Source organism: Hippopotamus amphibius, chromosome 6, assembly GCF_030028045.1.
Source record: "Hippopotamus amphibius kiboko isolate mHipAmp2 chromosome 6, mHipAmp2.hap2, whole genome shotgun sequence".
Classification (NCBI taxonomy): domain Eukaryota; kingdom Metazoa; phylum Chordata; class Mammalia; order Artiodactyla; family Hippopotamidae; genus Hippopotamus; species Hippopotamus amphibius.
The window spans coordinates 134,470,283-134,489,696 of NC_080191.1; the positions used below are offsets into that span (position 1 = coordinate 134,470,283).

The following is a 19,414-nucleotide window of genomic DNA, read 5'->3' on the forward strand; positions in this document are numbered from 1 at the left end:
CTCTCAGCGCCCGCCACTGGGTGCGGGGGCGGGACAGCGCCGGCCAAGCTGGGCACCGCGGGCTCCTCCTCCCGGGGGCGGGCCAGACAGGCGAGGGGGCGGGACCAGGCACCGCAGGCTCCTCCTCTTGTGGGCGGGGAGGCCGGAGACCCAAGGGTTTCTTCTCCCGGGGGCGGACCTCGGCGCCTGGGACGGACTTGGAGGCGGGGCCGGACGCCGAAGTTCCCTCCTCTAGAGGCGGGTGTACTTGGCGGCGGCCGCGGCGGCCGCGGAGGTCTCTTGCTCAGCAGCCTAGCCACACGGGCTCTGGCTCCTCCCAGTGGCCGGCCGGGGCGGAAGCAGGAGGCGGGGGCAGCGTGCGCGCTGCTGGTCCGCTCTCCCGCGGCGCTGGGGCCCGCGCTCCGCGGCGGCTGCTCGACTCGGCGCTTCGGAAGCGGCGAGCTCCTGTCCGCGCCTTCCGCCCGCCCTCTCCTCGACCAGGCCTCCTCCTACGTCCCGGCCCGTGGCGTTGACCCCATCGGCCCCTCTCCCGCCCCGTCTCATCTCTGGCCGCCGCCGCGGCCGCAGCCCCGATGGCTCTGTGCAACGGAGACTCCAAGGTCAGTCTCTGGCGTGGGGGGGTCCCTGCCTCACCACTTCCGGACGGAGGCGAGGCTCCGGGCCCGGGGAGCCACCGCGCGGGGCCCTTCCCTGCCTCCTCCCCCCAGCCCGCCAGCGCAGCCCTGCGGCCCGGGTAGCGGCGCGTCGGAGAGCCGCCGGTCGGGGCCTGTGGCATGTTTTCTCCTCGGGAGAGGCAGGTGCTTTGTTGATTTTTGTCTGCGTGTCGGGGTTTCTGCGCCCGCCGACCTCCGGGCGTCGGGGAGGGCGTCAGCTTCCCGCGGCCACGCCGCTGGCCCCCGCCTCCCCCGCGTCGCTGTGGGGCGCGGAGCCCGCGGAGGGTGGGGGTAGGGAGGCGAGCGTGTGTGTGTGTGTGTGCGCGCGCGGGCGGGTGTGTGTGTGAGAGGGGGGCTTCCCCAGCCCTCACCCCCACCCTTTGAGAGCCGGGGAGCCTTTTGTGGAGCTCCCGGGGCCAGCGGAAGGCAGGGCAGAGTCGGGGCCTCGCGAGCGGTGTTCGAGCTGGGCCGGCCTCCCGTCTTCCCGCCACCCCGTTTCCCGCCTGCCCTCGGTGAGGCTTGCCGGGTTCCCCCCACGTCTGCCTTGGGATCCGCGGCGGCGAGGCCAACCCTGGGTGAGGCCGCGTGACTGTCGTCGTGCCCCCCTCCCCCGTCAGCGCCCTCCCCCGGCCAGGGCCGGTGGCCGGAGGGTCGCTCACTCCGTTCCCCTCCCCCCATTCTTCTCCGAGGGATGGAGCGTGTGTCCAGCCCCGCCCCCATCCCGCTCATTCCTTATTTTGCCCGTTGGTTTGCGGTGGGACGGCCTTGGGGAGCCCCCTCCGGGACTCAGGCCGCAGCCAGTGCTCCCGGTGAATCGCGAGTCCCGGGTGCCGAAGAAGTTAACTTGATGCGCTGAGTGGAGAGAGTAGTTTGGGCCGCCGCTGCGTTTCTCGTCACCTCCGACTGACTTCTGTAGACCCTCTTCTTTCGTCTCGCTTCTGAATTGAGCACCTTCGCTTTCACTTCTGTGTTAAAATTTTCGTTGGCCTGGAATTCTCTCATACCCGCAAAGTCAGTGTTGTCCGCGGGAACTGCGCGGTTTTGAATTACGATTTACTTAAGCGAGATGTACTTCCCATACTCTGTTTAGGGCCTGGCTTTAAGAAATTACTTGATTACGTTTCATTCAGGTGTGTGGAATTTTAAACGTCAGGTGGGAATTGGTGTTCTAAGTCAGGTAGAAGTGTCCTTTCAGGCTTATTCTCTTACAAAGGTGGTGCCTAATCACCTTTTAGTGGGTCCTCTCCGTGAATTAACTGCTTAGTCTCTAGTAGATATTAAAAAAAGTGTTGAACAAGTGAGTAAAGATTATAAGGTAGCTGATAAACTCTTTTAAACCGGGGAAACTGAGGCTCAGACTAGTTGGAGCCCTTTCTTAAGATTATAAAGGTAGATGACACTCTAACCTTTCGTTTATGACCTCAGAACCGTATGTAAACCTCAACGTACAGCTCTTTCCGGTACTCTAGTTAACTTAAAAAAGAATTTTTCTTGTCTCTTTAATTTTGAACCGTAAAAACATTGCAAAGATTCATCTTTGTGCCAGTAGAGGAAATGACTGTGTTATTAGGAGGATTCAAACTGATTTACAGACGTTGAAAAATATGTGCTGATTTGAAAACAGTATTTTCACAAAATTGAGTGACATCATGAAGTTAAAGATTCAATTTTCATATTACTTTACCTGACTCAGGTGTACAGAACATACCTTATTTTTCCTAGTTGGTATGTTTTTGTTTTGTTCAACTTGAATTTTAAAGAGAATCTTGTAAGTTTGGTATATTTGAGACCCAGGTGAATTGTTGATTACCTAATTTTTATTTCAGGGTTCTTTATGTTTTGTAGCATAATCAAGCATGTCTTTTTTTTTTTTTTTCCTTTATTTTTTTTTGGCCGCATTAGTTCCCAGACCAGGGATCCATACTGGGCCCAGGCAGTGAAAATGTTGAGTTCTAACACTGGCCCGCCAGGGAGTTCCCTTTTTTTTTTTTTGATTCTACTAACAGTTAGATGTAAACCAAATTGAAAGCATTTTCAAGAGGAACAATCCGGGAAAATAACATTTCATGAAATCTATGATTATTTCGTATATGCTTAAGGAGGGGAAAAAATCCTATAAGATCATGGTATGTCATTGATCATAATAAACATTTCAAATAAAGAGATGTTTAAATATGGGGGGATATGCAGAGTAAAGTAGGTGAAATATGATATTGTGAGAGGTCCAACCAGAAATCTAAGTAGGCATCTATTTTCCGTAGCTTACCACTGAACCATCTTTCCCTCTGGCATGAAATACAAGCACTGAACCCAAGCTTATGTTGTACATCTTTTGTGCCTCTGACAATTGGGAGTAAATTCTAGTTGATAATTAAAATGGCAAAGAGCTGATTTGATTCCCATTCTGGTACATTTCATTATTTTTCATGGTTTTCTAAAATGACATTAATGCATGATAGAAATTACGGAGAGATCTACCTAAATTCTGTAAAAGCATTTGGACCGTTTTCATTAGTTTTATCCACGGAGTATCATTTTAGAGCTGGAAAGGACCTTTATGTGTTCTAGCTTCCTAAGCTGAAAGAATATAGCTGGCTTTTCTTTTTCTTCAGGACTACTTTGGTTAACCATCCAAGGCAGAGCTGATATAATGTTATTTAGTTAAGATATTTCATTTAAACAAGAGCATAGGCAGTCAGCTTTTTCTTTAAAACGTTTTTACGACTCTTCAGTGTTTTATACGAGTATATGTATGTAACAAATATTAGACATTGTAACTTTTTTCAGTTTTATTAAGGCAAGGTTATGAGAGTAATGTTCTTTGGGCTACTTGTCAAATTTCACACTTTTGGTCCCATCTAATCCTTAGACTCTTTTGGCTGGAGTAGAGGTAGGACCTGCCCCACCACCTTTACTAAGATGTCGACTAGGGTATATCATACTTGGATTAAAGAGTTTTTTTTTTTTTTTATAAATACCTATTGATTGCATGTGATATAGAATCTTTAATGACATCTAATGTTGAAAATTTAAATTTGCCATTTTAAAATTTAAGTTTTGAATTGAATGGAAAGATAACCTGAGATTTTTATCTGGGATGCATTGAGAATTGAACAACTATCCTTCTATGATAAACCTATAGTACATTTTTTTAAAGGTCAAAGATGCATTTTTTTCCCTCCAGATTTTGTCCCATATGTTAAAGTATCCACCTAGAATGGAAGAGCTGTTACAGACAGGTTTTTTATTGTTTTCTGTTCTTAGACTTGAAAGGTTTTGAAATTCCTTCAGGAACCTGAGATGACCTTGTCCTTAGCATGGGCCAACTTGTCACTTAAGGAAAATATTTGTCTTTTAAGAATTTAAAAAAGAATATAGATTTGTCCTATACTTGTTCAAATGTGTTTGGTACTTTTTAAGGTTATTTAACGAATTATATTTTAAAGGATGCTGTTTGAAGTAATAATCAGTTGCTACCCAGAATGCTGAAATTATCCTTTGTTACAGTACTTAAACTGTTTTCATGCCTCCTCCTAACCTAAACTCTGTTTAGATGCTCAAAATGAATGAAGTCCTCAGGGTTAATACATGATTTTGAAGCACTTTGTGACTCAACAGAGAAGTAATAGAACTTAGAATCTCTGTGTCAAATATGTAGTTCTAGATTGTGTAGAATATTCTTTATCTCATGCTTGTTGTGGAATAGATTTTTTTTGTTATTGTTCAAGAATCACAGTAGTTCAAAAAATAGCTTTACTGCAGTAATAGTGTGATGTTAGTTGGTGTTCTTGTTGGCTGACCCTTGCCATCCCTTTGGGTTCATGGTTTTGAGGACCCAGGAGATGCTTTATGTAGTTAGGTCTATACATTATCTCACATAGTCCATTACAGTTTAATAGGGAATAAGGTGTTTGTTTCTGGTAGTGTGACCATATACTCTTTGTGTAAACTGGGGCACTAGAGCATAAAATAGGAGATGCTAAAAGTAATAAATTTATAATAATTGCTGTAAAATGTTACCAAACAAAATGAATATTTGCTGTATTGTGTAAATCCAGTTAAATAAAAGGCAAAACTCCTATAGCATAAGTTCAGATTACTCTGTACATTATGCACTGGAACACACAGAGTCTCTTTCCTGCATGTATTTCACAAACACCTTACATATCCCACTGACCCAGCTGATGGAGGCCTGGAGGTTATGTGCATTTTGCAAGCTGAAGAATGGCTGTGGCACACCTAGCAGGTACACCAGGTGGCTGGCTGGGACAGCAGCTTCAAACATTCTGCTATCAGCACCCACAACTGGATGTTGTTAGTGTCCAAGTGCACTTCATTTTAACAGGAAAGCGCCAGGAAAGAGAGAGATGGGTTCTCAGTGGTTGGCTTTTAGATTGACCCAGAAGTTAAGGTGAGCATTCTATTCACTGAACCTGGACTCCACAGAGTACTAGGCAAAGCCATGGTAGAAGGTGGAAGTATAAAGTGGAAGTATAACAAACCCATCCTATCTTACTTTAATACAATTATTTATATGTTAAAAAATGAAAAAGATGAGACAAAAAGTTGGGCGGGATGTGGAAATAAAAGGTGTAAATTAGGACAGTCCTGGGCAAACTGGGCCATATGGTCACTCCAGTTATAGAGTACATATCATCCTGAATTGGGATCTTGATTTCTCTAGTGACATGTATTTAAAGTTTGCCTAAAATTCAAGCCTAATGTGTATACATTAAAATAGTTCTTTTCTGAATTAGTTACTATTCTAAGAGAGTTATTCTGAACTTCTTAAAAATTAAGCATCAAATCACTTGCTTTCTAAAACTTGAGAACCAGCAATGTTGAAACTGACCGAAAGGTAAAATAATCTGCTCTAGTCTGCCATAACAATTGCAGAGGATGTTTCCTAAATCTTTAAAACTCCCCGGACATGTAAAATTCCCTGTTTCTCCTGTTTGTCAACAGGAGAACAAAATCCTTTTTATTCTCAAAACTCATGAAGGTTTGTGTAAAATTAAGTCACCCTCACCTTGTCTGTAATTTGGAGAACTAATCCTTTTGTGTGTGTGTGTGAGAACTAATTCTTATCCTCTCAGTTTCATTGTGAATGTAAATCAGGGACTCCAGAATTCTAAAATCTGCTTTGGACAATTTTGGATGAACAATCCCTAATTAATTTGGAACACTCTAGATGAATAAAAATGGTTGTGGATAGATCATTGTTTTGGTATATTATTGGTAATAGTCAAACATTTTTATGCTGTGGTTTTTTTCCTATTTTAACATTTCATGAAAAATTTCAGACAGACAAGCAAGTTAAAAGAAATTTTGGTCAACATCTGTGTCCACCACCTAGATTCTACCATACTTTTCTTTAAAAAAATTATTTTTGTAACAGTTTAATTGAGATGTAATTCAAATACCATGCCTCCCCCCATTTAAAGGGCACAGTTGATTAGTTATTAGTATATTCATTGATTTGTGCAACCATCACCACAGTCCAGTGGATTTTAAAATATTCTCGTTACCCCAGAAGAAATCCTGTACGCTGTAGCAGTCAGTCCTCATTTTCCCCCTCCTGCCTCTCCCTCCCAACCCTAGGCAACCACTAATGTATTTTCTGTCTCTATAGTTTTGTCTACTTTGGACATTTTATATGGCTAGAATCTTATAATATGTGGTCTCTTGTGACTGTCTTCTTTTACTTAGCATAAGATGCTTTCAAAGTTCATCCATCTGGTAGCTTGTGTAAGTACCTTATTCCTTTTTATTAGCAAATAATACTCCATTGTATGGATATAACACCTTTTACTTATCCATTCATCAGCGGATGGACGTTGGGTTGTTTTCATTCTTTGCCTATTATGGATAATTGTGGTGGCTTCTCTTGTTGTGGAGCACAGGCTCTAGGCGCATGGGCTTCAGTAGTTGTGGCACACAGACTCAGTGGATGTGGCTCATAGGCTTAGTTGCTCCGTGGCTTGTGAGATCTTCCCAGAGCAGGGCTTGTACCCGTGTCCCCTGCATTGGCAGGCAGATTCTTAACCACTGCGCCACCTAAGAAGTCCCTGTAAAGGGAATCTTAATTACATATTTGGATTGTTCATTACAAGTGTATATGATTGATTTTTGTGTATTTATCTTGTATCTTTCTACCTTACCAAACTTATTTATTCTAATAGTTTATTAATGGAACTCTCAGAGTTTTCTTTATATAAGATTATGTCATCTGTGAATAGAGATAGTTTTACTTTTTCCTTTCTACTCTGAGTACTTTTAATTTCATTTTCTTGCTTAGTTGCCCTACCTGATGCCTCATGCTTTTGAATAGAAGTGGTGAAGGCAGAAATTCTTGTTCCTGATCTCAGTTGGGGGGAAAGCATTTAGTCTTTTACCATTAAGCATGATGTTGGCTGTGGGTTTTTCATAGATGCCCTTTATCAGATTGAGGGCATTTCCCTCTATTCTTTGTTTGTTGATTATCTTTATTATGAAAAGATGTTGGATTTTTAACAAATGCTTTTTCTACATATGTTCAGATGATCAGATAGTTTTTGTTTTTTATTGTGTTGATAGATTAATTGGTTTTTGGATATTAAACCACACTTGCATTCCTGTGATAAATCTCACTTGGCCATGGTGTATAATCCTTTTTTATAAGTTGCTGGATTTGGTTTGTTAATTTTGTTGATTTTTGCATCCACATTCATAAGAGATAACAGCTTGGAGTTTTTCTTGTGATGTCTTTGATTTTGGTATCAGGACAACACTGATCTCATAGAATGAGTTGGGATACTGTTCACTTTTTTTTTTTTTTTGGCTCTACCCTGTGACGTGAGGGATCTTAGTTCCCGCACCAGAGATTGTACTGGAGACCCCTTCAGTGGAGGCTCAGAGTCCTAACCACTGGACTGCCAGGGAATTCCCTACCATTCACTTTTTACTAAACTTGCTCTATGTTATCAGTTTTTGGACTGAAATCCTAGGTTACATTTTGGTGGATCATTTTCATATTGCTGCATTACTGTAATGAACTGTTCCTCCCAAGTCCAACATCTGATTGGGCAAAAATAAGGCACAAGACTTAGAGCATTACAGTGAAGAAGATAGCTCTTTTAGAGGCAATTGGTATATGTGGAGTGGATATAGCTTGAGTTAGACTAAAAATTTTTAGGTATAAAAGTATAAGCTTTTAATGGATGATTAATCAGGCCACTTAATTGGATTTAACTTGATAGATTTTTGGTTTTGAAGCAGGAGTAGCTCTTAAATTTGAGTGTTGGCCTTGTTATTGACACCATGACAGAGCTTGACCATCCAGTGCCCCTGAAGGCTAAGGGCAACAGTTGGTGATTGTTACATTGTCTTTCAGTTTGTGGAGAGAAATGATAGTTTGAAATGGACACTAATAGGTGATTTCTTTTTCTTGTTTTTATAGAGGTAAAATGTACATGTAGTGAAATGCACAGATCTTCAAGTGTACAATTTCAGTTTCGATAAATATATATACGTATGTAACCACTACCCCAATCAAAATATAGAACATTTCCATTACTCCCAAAATTCCCTTGTGCCCCTTGGCAGTCAATTCCTCTACTCCTTCAGCAGCAAGCAGTGTTCTCATTTCTCTATCTATACATCAGTTTTGTTTGTTTTTGAATTTTATGTCCGTGGAATCATATAATGATTCTGGCTTCTTTTACTCCATATAATGTTTTTGAGATTTATCAGTGTCGTTGCATGTATCAGTAGTTTGTTCATTTTTATTATTATGTGGTATTCCACTATATGGATATACCAGAATTTATCCATTCACATGGTGATGGCCATTTGGATTGTTTCCAGTTTTTGTGGACTTGGGTGTTCATTTCTCTTGTATAGATATCTAGGAGTGAAATTGCTGAATCAGAGGATAACCCCTAATAGGTTTTGCTATTCCCCACTTCCTACAGCTTGGAATATTTAGGCCATAATAATAGGCTACTTGATGCTTGGAAGAAATAAACCTTGATATAGTAAAACAAACTTTATGAAAGCTGCATTATAATATTTTATCCTTAAGGATGTTTTAAAAGTATCTTGCTTAGCTGTATTTTAATTGAAATAGTATGTGGTTTGTGGACAAACAGGCTACTTTTAGATAGGTTTATAGAAGCCAATAGAAATTAACCACTACTTTATTTGATAGTAGCAATTTGAATTTTAAATAAAAAAATAATGTGACAGTAAAGTGATTAAGATAAATAGAATTTGAAGCATTCTGGATTTAACAAGGTTGGGTGTTTTTAAAATGCAGCCTTGGCATTGGTGCAGTATTTTCAAATAGAAGCTATTTTCAGGTATTCGATAAGGAAATTTCTATCAGTCTGTCTATGAGGCATATTCTGTCTAGTCTGGTACCTCTTGAGTTCACCAGGCCTAGCTCTCCAGAACTTATCTAATAGTTCCTCTAAGTGGTTTCTCTTCCCTGATGTCTTTCCTTCATTAGTTACCCCCTTAAAAAAAAGAGGTGTGCATGCAATTATATTTTAATTTCTAAAGCCAGAGATTCAGTGTAATGTATATTTTGAAGTTGAGGTCATAGAGAACTAAACATAATAGCCATTTTGTACAATTTCCGCTACATCCTTACATATGAGTATTTCTGCTATGTATGGCCAGGGAAAGCAGAATCATAATTTGTTATTGATTCATAACCTGCCATGGGTGCTTTGGTGTTAGATGGTTTTTTAAAAATTTCACTTTAGGTAGTATTAGGAACATTTTCAGAAAGACAGATGATGCTTACTTCTTGCTCAGGAGTTTGTGGGTAAGCTCAGCTGAGCTCCACTACTCTCATCCTTTGCTTGGACCAGTAAGTAGTCCCATGGTGTTTTTATGATGTTGGCAGAAGCATAGGAGACAAGTGGAAACATTAAGGTGGCTTAAGGCTTGGCACACTATCATTTCTGCCCTTGTTACATTGGCAAAAGCAGGTCTTGTGGTTGAGCCCAGTGTTAAGAGTGAGGAAATATATTCTGCCTATAGGAGGACAAACTGCAAAGTGACATGACAGAAGGCATGGTTATAGGGAATGGTGAAGAATTAGGGCCAATGTAGTCTGTTATGTATGGAAAATTTAAAAACATGCACAAGTAGAGCAAAGAGTATAATAATGTCCCTCTCATTCCTCTCAGCAGTTGTAAACATGTGGTCAGTTTTCCTTAACATATGTTTACTTAGTGCTTTATAGTAAGAGTTACATATGTCTGTAAATTGTACTAATGGTTTCTTAGGTCAGTCTCCCAAGGCGATAGAAATAAAAATGAAAATAGACTAATGAGACCTAGTCAAACTTACAAGCTTTTGCAAAGCAAAAGAAACCATACACAAAATGAAAAGACAACCTACGGAATGGGAGAGAATATTTGCAAACGATGAAGCTGACAAGGGCTTAATTTCCAAAATATACAAACAGCTCATACAACCCAACAACAACAAAACAAACAACCCAATTGAAAAATGGTCAGAAGACCTAAACAGACATTTCTCTAAAGAAGAGATACACATGGCCAATAGGCACATGAAAAGATGCTCAGCATTGCTAATTGTTAGAGAAATGCAAATCAAAATGACATGAGGTACCACCTCACACTGGTCAGAATGGCCATCATTAAAAAGTCTACAAATAACAAATGCTGGAGAGTGTGTGGAGAAAAGGGAACCCTCCTATACTGTTGGTGGGAATGGAAGTTGATGCAGCCGCTATGGAAGACAGTATGGAATTTCCTCAGAAAACTAAAAGAATTACCATATGATGCAGGAGTCCCACTCCTGGGCATATAATCCATATAATTTGAAAAGATACATGCACCCTTGTGTTCATAGCAGCACTATTTACAGTAGTCAATACATGGAAGCAACCTTAATGTCCCATCAACAGATGAATGGATAAAGAAAATGTGGTATATATACACAATGGAATACTACTCATCCATGAAAAAAGAATGAAATAATGCTATTTACAGCAACATGGATGCAACTAGAGATTGTCATGTTAAGTGAAATAAGTCAGAAAGAGAAAGACAAGTACTACATGATATCAGTGATATGTGGAATCTAAAATATGACACAAATGAACCTATCTACGAAACAGGAACAGACTCACAGACATAGAGAACTAATTTGTGGTTGCCAAGGGAGAGGGGGTTTGGGGTAGAGATGGAGTGGGAGGTTGGGGTTATTAGCACATGTAAACTATTACATATAGAATGGATAAACAACAAGGGCCTACTGTGTAGCACAGGGAACTATATTCAATATTTTATGATAAACCATGATGGGAAAATATAAAAAAAAAGTATATATATGCATACCTGAATCATTTTGATGTACAGCAGAAATTAACACAACATTGCAAATCAACTATATTTCAGTTACAAAAAAAGTTACATATGTCTGGGTCTCTATTTTTGTAAGTTAAGATTGATTAGTTGTTTCAGGGTGTTGCCATCTTATCCATCCATTATCAAATTTCTCATCAGTCTTTAACCTAATGATTTTAATAGCTAAAGCCTAATTCAGTGCTTCTGACAGATCTCCAATAAGGAACCAATTTAAAAAAAAATTGCAATCCTACCATGACTGCTATTTTTGTAAAACACAATAAGTTTTTAGACAAATGAAATTTAAAACTCTAGGACATAGAGGGCTTCCTAGGTGGTGCAGTGGTTGAGAATCCGCCTGCCAATGCAGGGGACAGGGGTTTGATCCCTGCTCCAGGAAGATCCCACATGCCACGGAGCAACTAAGCCCGTGTGCCAGAACTATTGAGCCTGTGCTTTAGAGCCCGTGAGCCACAACTATTGAGCCCATGTGCTGCAACTGCTGAAACCCACGTGCCTAGAGCCTGTGCTCCACAACAAGAGAAGCCACGGCAATGAGGAGCCCGCGCACCACAACAAAGAGTAGCCCCTACTCACGGCAACTAAAAGAAAGCCCGCACATAGCAAAAAAGACCCAACACAGCCAATAAAATAAATAAATAAATATATTTTTTAAAAAAACTTATAAGACATAGAAAATAAAAGCCCCAAATTTTTATTATAGATTCAAGGAAATAAAATTACTGTCAACTTGTTATACAGGTTTATGGATGCTTATGTAAAATTTATGTACCTTTTGTTATTATGAACTGGTGACAGTTTGCAGATCAGCACTGACCTTTTGTGGACCACAGTAGCTAAGATCCATTATTTATTTTATGAGAGATTGCAAAATGGTAATATTCTAATTCTATTCTTTCTGGAACTGTTTATAAAAAGCTCATTTACTATGTGGTTATTTGTGGCAGTGTTGATACTAGAAAGACAGAATGCATGCTTGATTCCTTCCCTAACTTTCACCAGTTTTATCCATAGTTTTTTTCAAGTTATATTAACTCATTATTTTCAGCAAAGTGTAGTTCAGGCACATGTTACAGTGGAAAAGGCAAGATGTAGAAAGGTTAGGTTTATGAAGTATAATAGTTGCAGCTTGAAAAATGAACCATGTGCTAAATACCTATGAAATTGTGACATTCTGCTGCTTAAATTTTAAAATTTTTCTTAGGAAAACTTTTTTTCTTAAAATTTTTCTTAGGTAGATCTCTTCTAAGCTAAAATTAATTTTTAAAAGTATTTTAGGAATGGTAATTAGAGGCAAAATTGAATCTATTCACAAACTCAGTATATTTAGGAAGAGATAGCCCTTTGATTATCTTTCATCTCTACATGAAAAGTGTTGTCATCTGAGGTCATCTTTAGTATACTGATAGCGTGGGGAGATGAACTGAAGAGAGGCAGTGACATTTGGGTATATAAATCTGTATTCTTTCTATTTCTTTGTTTCTTTGCAAAGAACCTTTGGTTCTTGTTCATGTGAACAGTCTACTCACACTTGAATCATCATCCAAAGAAATATTTTTTGTTAAAGTAGTAGGTCTCAGTCACAATTGGACTGCATAGTCAGGAAAACTAGAGGTCAACATAAAGAAAAAAACCTGTGAGGAGTGTAACTAAACAGAGATTATCAGACCGAACACAGTAGAAAACTTTTCCTTCTAATATTTTAATGGTGTGACAACAGTTGTTACTGAATGTTTTCCTGTGTGTGTGTGTATATGAGTGTATACATTGCCAACTTTTAGAAGTAGGATGATTTGGGCTAATTAATAGTGGTTTAGCTTTATCTAGAAATAACCTTTTCCCTTAGTTGGCTAATGCTCATCATCAAATGGGAAAAGTAGCTATAATAAAACTTACAAGGGTTGAAAAATCATGAGGTAAAGAATAGTGTACTTTGATTTTAGCCAACAGTGCCAAGTTTTCTTAATTATTTAATTTAAAACTGACTACATAAATACAGTTTGTTAGCTGAATAACATTGCTATAACTTTCTGGAAAGACCTCTTTTAGGGTCATTGAAATCCAAGGGTAAAAATAGATAATTATTTCAAAAGGTTTAAAAATTGAAATTAGAAATTGTGACACTGGAATAAATTTTTATTTCCCCTGAAGTTAGAAAAAGTAATAGTTTGTTTATTTTCTTACCCAGTGATCATACATATCAAATCCATTAGAATTATATTTAGCATTAGAACTATACTTAATTAATCTAAGTTGAAATTTGTGTATATGGGGTCTGGCTGTGTTTAAGTGAGTGCTAGTAGTAGTAGTATCTGAGTCCAAGCTAAACTGCAATTCATTGATTTAGATAGTACATTCAGACTGCATTCATTATGCTCAGGAATGGTGCCCACTTGAACTTGAAAGGAACTGTTGGCACTTTTGTAGATAGGGGAGAAGAGGATTTGGAATGACTGAAGAATCGAGAGACATAGTTTATTCAAAAGAAGATACAGTTGTAATCAGAAGTACTACACATTGGTTCAGTAAAGGAGAAAAAATAATTAAATTAGAAGCAATATAGAATTGATAGTAGCATAATCCCAGATAACATGTAGAAACAAAGTAGGATTGTTGAAAACTACTAGCTTGAAATCTCATTAGGAAAAGTGTTTCCTCGACTTATGAACTCATTAACAAACCAGGAGCAGTAAAAGGCTAAGACAACACTCTATCTCACTAGGGACTTGTATTTCCCAAACCTGTTGAACACCGAAAACTTAAAAACTTAGTCATTTATTGAAGATATTTATTGAAGAGGCCTATAGGTTGTATACGTAGATTAAACAGGATAGAGAAAAATGAATGCAAACGAATTGAGTGATCAGAATTTTTGCTTATAATGCTTAATATCTACAAATGTGTTGAAATTATAAGATAAATGGAACAAAAGTTAGTAATTATAATTTAGACAACATGAAACAGTTGATAATAAGTAAGCGTTGCTTAAACAACTAAACGTATATTCAGTATTGTATATTATTGCGTCAAGGGATGTTTCATGGCGTCTAGATTTTTCTCAGGTGTATGAAATCATTTCCTAAAGGCATTTTATACATTTATTATGTAAAGTGAACAACTGTATAACTGTCATCTGTATTCAATAATTGCACCTAGAATTTTTTATATATATTTCAGAGATTTAGAATTTTTTAGAAGATTCATACTACTTAGGTGTAGGTGAAAGATATCTATATATCTATTTATATGAAATAAATTAGTTTTAGTATTTCTAAAACCTTCTTCATGTTAGCCTGACTCTTCTTAATTACTTTCTCATTTGAGTTGTCCATGTCCTGTTTTTCCACAGATCTTGTGTGTGTGTGTGTGTCTGTGTGTGTGTTAGAGAAGAGTTATATTTGTTAAAGCAAACACAGCATAGTCAATATTTAATTAAGCATTGTCTTTTTCAGAACAGGCCCCTCAGAGGTTACATTCTTATTTCAAGCAGTATTGGCCATGCTACAAATATTTTTGGAACTCCTCTTTGGAAATAAACTTATGCACTGGTTTCTAAGAAAATCTGCTTCATTCATTCAGTCATATCTTATTTAAGCCAAAATTGGCACTCTGCCCTGGCAACTGGCCTTACCCAGACCTTATTCACTAAACTGACTGCAAATTATTTTTTAATAAAAAAAGAAAAGCTTTTTTTTTTTTGTCATGAAATATTACATACAATATGTACGGCTTAAATTCTTTAAAGAAAATATTCATGTTAGCATAACAGAGGTTTAAGAAATTTCCCCAACATTCTAGGAGTTCCTTGAATGTCTTGTCCCAATCACTACCTGCCTGTAGGTAAAGAGTAATCACTTCCATCCTTTACCTTTCGCTTTTACTACCTGTTATACGAGTATTTTCCTCAATGCTGTCATTCCAGTTTGGTTTTTGAATGTTATATAAATGAAATCATACAGTATATATCCTTCTGTATCTGCCTTCTTTTGCTCAATATCTTATTTACTAGATGCATCTAAAGCAAGAGTAGGCAAACTATGGCCTGTCATCTATTTTCATAAAGACAGTTTCATAGAAATACAGCCACGCACACTTGTTGACATGTTATCTGTGGCAGCTTTTGCAGTACAATGGCAGAGGTGATAATTGCAACGGAGACTTTGTGGCTCACAAAGCCACATGGCCTTTATAGAAAAAGTTTGCCAATTCCTGACTTAGATATACTACTTGATTCAATTTGCTAATATTTTGTTTCAAAATTTTGCATTTATTTTCATGAGAGACATTGTACTGTACTTTTCTTTTTTGTCATGTCTTGGTCTATTTTTGGTATCAGGATAATCTTAGCTTCATCAAAAGAGCTGGGAAGTACTCTCACCTTCTCAATGTAGCACAAGTATTACTTCTTCCTTTAAATCTTTATGTAGATTCCGTAGATCTTTTATTCCTTCAAGAATTTTGATGATTTAGTATTTCTTGCAAGTGCTCAGTTACTTCTGGAATTTTTTTCCAGGCCGTTGACAACTCATTCTGGAATTTTTGACACTAGCACTTCCTTGTTTTTTTTTTTTTGAAAAGGATAAGCACTTGTAAGACAGATAGCTATGTCTTTTTTATTATTTTTTTAAATTTTATTTAATTAATTTTTTTTATGACTGTGTCATGTCCTAGTTGTGGCACGCAGGCTTCTCTCTAGTTGTGGCATGTGGGTTTTCTCTTCTCTAGTTGTGGCGCTTGGGCTCTGTAGTTTGCGGCACACTGGCTCGCTAGTTGAGGTGCACGAGCTCAGTAGTTGTGGCTCGGGCTTAGTTACCCTGCAGCATGTGGAATCTCAGTTCTCCAACCAGGGATCGAAGCCGTACCCCCTGCATTGAAAGGAGGATTCTTTACTACTGGACCACCAGGGAAGTCCCAGCACTTTCTTGTTCTTACCAGAAGATGTCAATACAAGTTTTTCAGGTAATATTCAGAAATCAGTCCTTCTTCAAATGTTTTTTAGATGTTTTGCTGACTGAAGTGTTAAGGGGTTGCACTTGTCCAGTCATACCACTAGGAATAAAGAGCCACTACACTTTCCAGGGATATTAACTGTTCATAGAATGCATAGAGAAATGACTTACTCAGTGAGTTACATAAAGCTCCAGCATGTTTATTCTAGATGACTTTCAGCCAAGCTCACCTGTATTTCTTTCCCTGAACTTTTGGGACATCTTTCTGTTTTAAGAGAAATTTCCCGAGAGATTCCATGAATCACTTTCCCTTAAAGGATTTTATGTCAGATTGTACATAAGTATGACCCTGGCAATGACAGCTTTGTCATTGGGCTGATGGCAAATTTAAGATACAGCGTGATTTTAGAGATGTTTGACTTCTTTTCAGTTGACATATTTGAGGTTGATTCAGAGAAGACAGCATACTACTCTTTGGGACCGTAGAGAGTTTAAAAGAGCAGTTTAGGCTAAAGAGCAGGTCAAAGCCTTATAGGACTTGGAAAGTATTTTGAATTTTATTGAACTTTATTCTAAGGAAAAGTCACTATAGGGTTTTTTTTTTTAATTATTTATTATTTATTTTTTGACTGTGTTGGGTCTTCGTTGCTACACTCGGGCTTTCTCTAGTTGCAGCGAGTGGGGCTTACTCTTCCTTAGGTGGACGGGCTTAGTGCAGTGGCTTCTCTTGTTGCAGAGCATGGGCTGTAGGTGCATGGGCTTCAGTAGTGGTGGCTCGAGGGCTCTAGAGCACAGGCTCCATAGTTGTGGCACACGAGCTTAGTTGCTCTGTGGCATGTGGGAAATTCCTGGACCAGGGATGGAACCCGTGTCTCCTGCATTGGCAGGAGGATTCTTAACCACTGCACAACCAGGGAAGTCCCACTATAGGGTTTTAAGCAGGAGAAGGACTTGAATCAGATTTTTTTTTTCTTTCAAGCGCAGTCATGTTAACCAAGTGATCAAAGTGTCACCAATAGTGGAACAAAATGACATTGTGTCCTTGCCATTGTATGACATCAGGAGAAGGCAGTGTAAAATCATCACCAGTGTAAAATTGTTGCCAAAAAAAGTGTTTATCTAGAGTCTAATAATGAGGAAGGAAACAGATCCTGGTTGTGGGTCATTCTACCAAAAGCTACTCTGAACTTTTAAAAATGTCAGTGTCATGAAAGCCCATAAAACTGTGAAGAAATGAATAGTTCTAGATTAATGTGTGTGCAAAGCATGTGGTCTTTGATACGGCTCTGGAATTAAAAAAAAAAAAAGAAAAAGCCGTAAAGGTATTTGTGACATTTGGGGAAATTTGTGTATAGATACTATCAGTGTTAAATTTTTGTGGTTTGAAAATGGTATTGTAGTTAAGTAGGAGAATGTCCCTGTTTATAGGAGGTACATGGTAAAAAGCTTTTTGGGGAGTGAAATATCTACCATTTACTTTCCAGTTGTTCAGGGGAAAAAGTATACATAGGTAGAAATCAAATGTGGCAAAATGTTACTAATTATTTTAGGTAGGGGATACTGGTCATTTTACCTTACTTTCAACTTTACGTAGATTCAAAATTTTTCAAAATAGAAGGAGGGTATAACAAGCGTATGGTAGTTGTAGGCTCAAACTTCATTCAGCATTGTACGTGAGGTGATAGGCTCTTATGAAAAACCTTTGGTGAAGTTGATTCATCTAAGGTACTTGAGATGTTGGATAATTTTGTGAAGAAACTACTATTTTTTGTTATAGGTGTGGCGTGATTAGGAAATGAATGTGGTCAAACTTCCAGTAGCCTTTGGTAATGAAAGGATTATTCTGTGTAGTTGAGAATCTCAGATCACTAAAATGGGTGTGGGTGGGTGTTTTTAAAATCTTTCTTAACTCTAAAACTTTTAATTTTATTTCAACAATAAGGCTTGAAGTCTTCTAATTTGAAAGCCCTTTAAAGGCAACTACCTGAATAAGTTTAGTATTGATGAAATTCGATTTCAAATATAATTTATATAGTATAGTAGTACTTTTCTTAGACATCAGCAGAACATTATTTCATCAAGTAAGGAAACTTTTTAAAGTAATAACACTTACCCCTATTAAATACCAAATATTAAAAAATAAGATAACTTTGAAGGTAGTCTTCCAAAAACATAATGCATATTTACCCACTTTTCTTCTGCAGTACTGATTATTTGGGGGTTTGAAAAGACTTACATTTTAGTCCTATCCCAAGACAACTGAATACATTATGAATAAGAAAATACGTAAGACATCTGAAATAATAGGTACAGACTGTTAGTTCCCTTCTTTTTGCTTTACTTATTCATTCATTTATTTTTTACATCTTTATTGGAGTATAATTGCTTTAGAGTGTTGTGTTAGTTTTTGCTGTACAAGAAAGTGAAATCAGCTATATGTATATTCCCATATCCCCTCCCACCTAAGCCTCCCTCCCACTCTCACTATGCTTTATGTAAAAAATCTTTATTGCAAAATAAGACACATGTAAAGAAAACTACACGCAATAAATGTGTAGTTGAGTGAATTATAAGTTTTTATGCAAAATATTCCTTAAAGCCCAATAATATTGTTGAGAGTATGTCTTGAGATTGATCATTCTGGGTTTATAGTCTAATTTTGATTCATATTCTTTCATGCATTGCATAATTTTAATACCGTTTAGCTCATTTAGAAATAGCGCATTCCAGTTTTGATCTGTTGTTTGAGTTTGTCTTTCTGTCTTGCTCTCTTTAGAGATATTATTCTGTTCCTTATTTCCTTTTTACTTGTAACTTTGTATGGGATTTAACTTCTATGCTTATTGTTTCTGTTCCATGCAAACTTTATTTCTTGCATTTTAATTAAAAAAATTTATTTTATATTGGAGTATAGTTGATTAACAATGTTGTATTAGTATCAGGTGTATTTATTGGGCTTCCCTGGTGGCACAGTGGTTAAGAATCCGCCTGCCAATGCAGGGGACGTGGGTTTGAGCCCAGGTCCGGGAAAATCCCACATGCCGTGGAGCTACTAAGCCCATGCACCACAACTGTAGAGCCCATATGCCACAACTACTGAAGCCCTTGCGCCTAGAGCATGTACTCCGCAACAAGAGAAGCCACCGCAATGAGAAGCCTGCTCGCTGCAATGAAGAGTAGCCCCAGCTCTCTGCAACTAGAGAAAGCCCATGTGCAGCAACGAAGACCCAACACAGCCAATAAATAAAAAACAAAACAAAACAAAAAAACCCATTTATTTAAGAAAAAATTGGTTGATTTAAAGAAATAGATGCTCACTGTGTGATAGTAAAATGATCATAAAAATGGACTTGCAAGCTGAATCCATGCAAAGCAATCTTATAATCAGTGAGAAAATTATGATGGTTTTGTGACATTTTGAAAATTT

The 19,414-nt window shown here is 38.4% G+C and overlaps 1 protein-coding gene across 2 annotated transcripts in view; it reads left to right on the forward strand.

Moving 5' to 3' along the window:
- Nucleotides 1-247: 247 nt before the first annotated feature.
- GMPS (guanine monophosphate synthase) overlaps nt 248-19,414 on the forward strand; it is a 74,637-nt gene continuing 55,470 nt past the window's right edge. The window contains exons 1-2 of one of the 2 annotated variants that reach the window (XM_057739399.1): nt 248-599; nt 15,886-15,997. In XM_057739399.1, coding sequence (XP_057595382.1) covers nt 15,977-15,997 — 21 coding nt within the window. In that variant the 5' untranslated portion in view covers nt 248-599; nt 15,886-15,976. The remainder of the gene's footprint in view (nt 600-15,885; nt 15,998-19,414) is intronic. The other variant, XM_057739398.1, reaches the window with a different exon arrangement.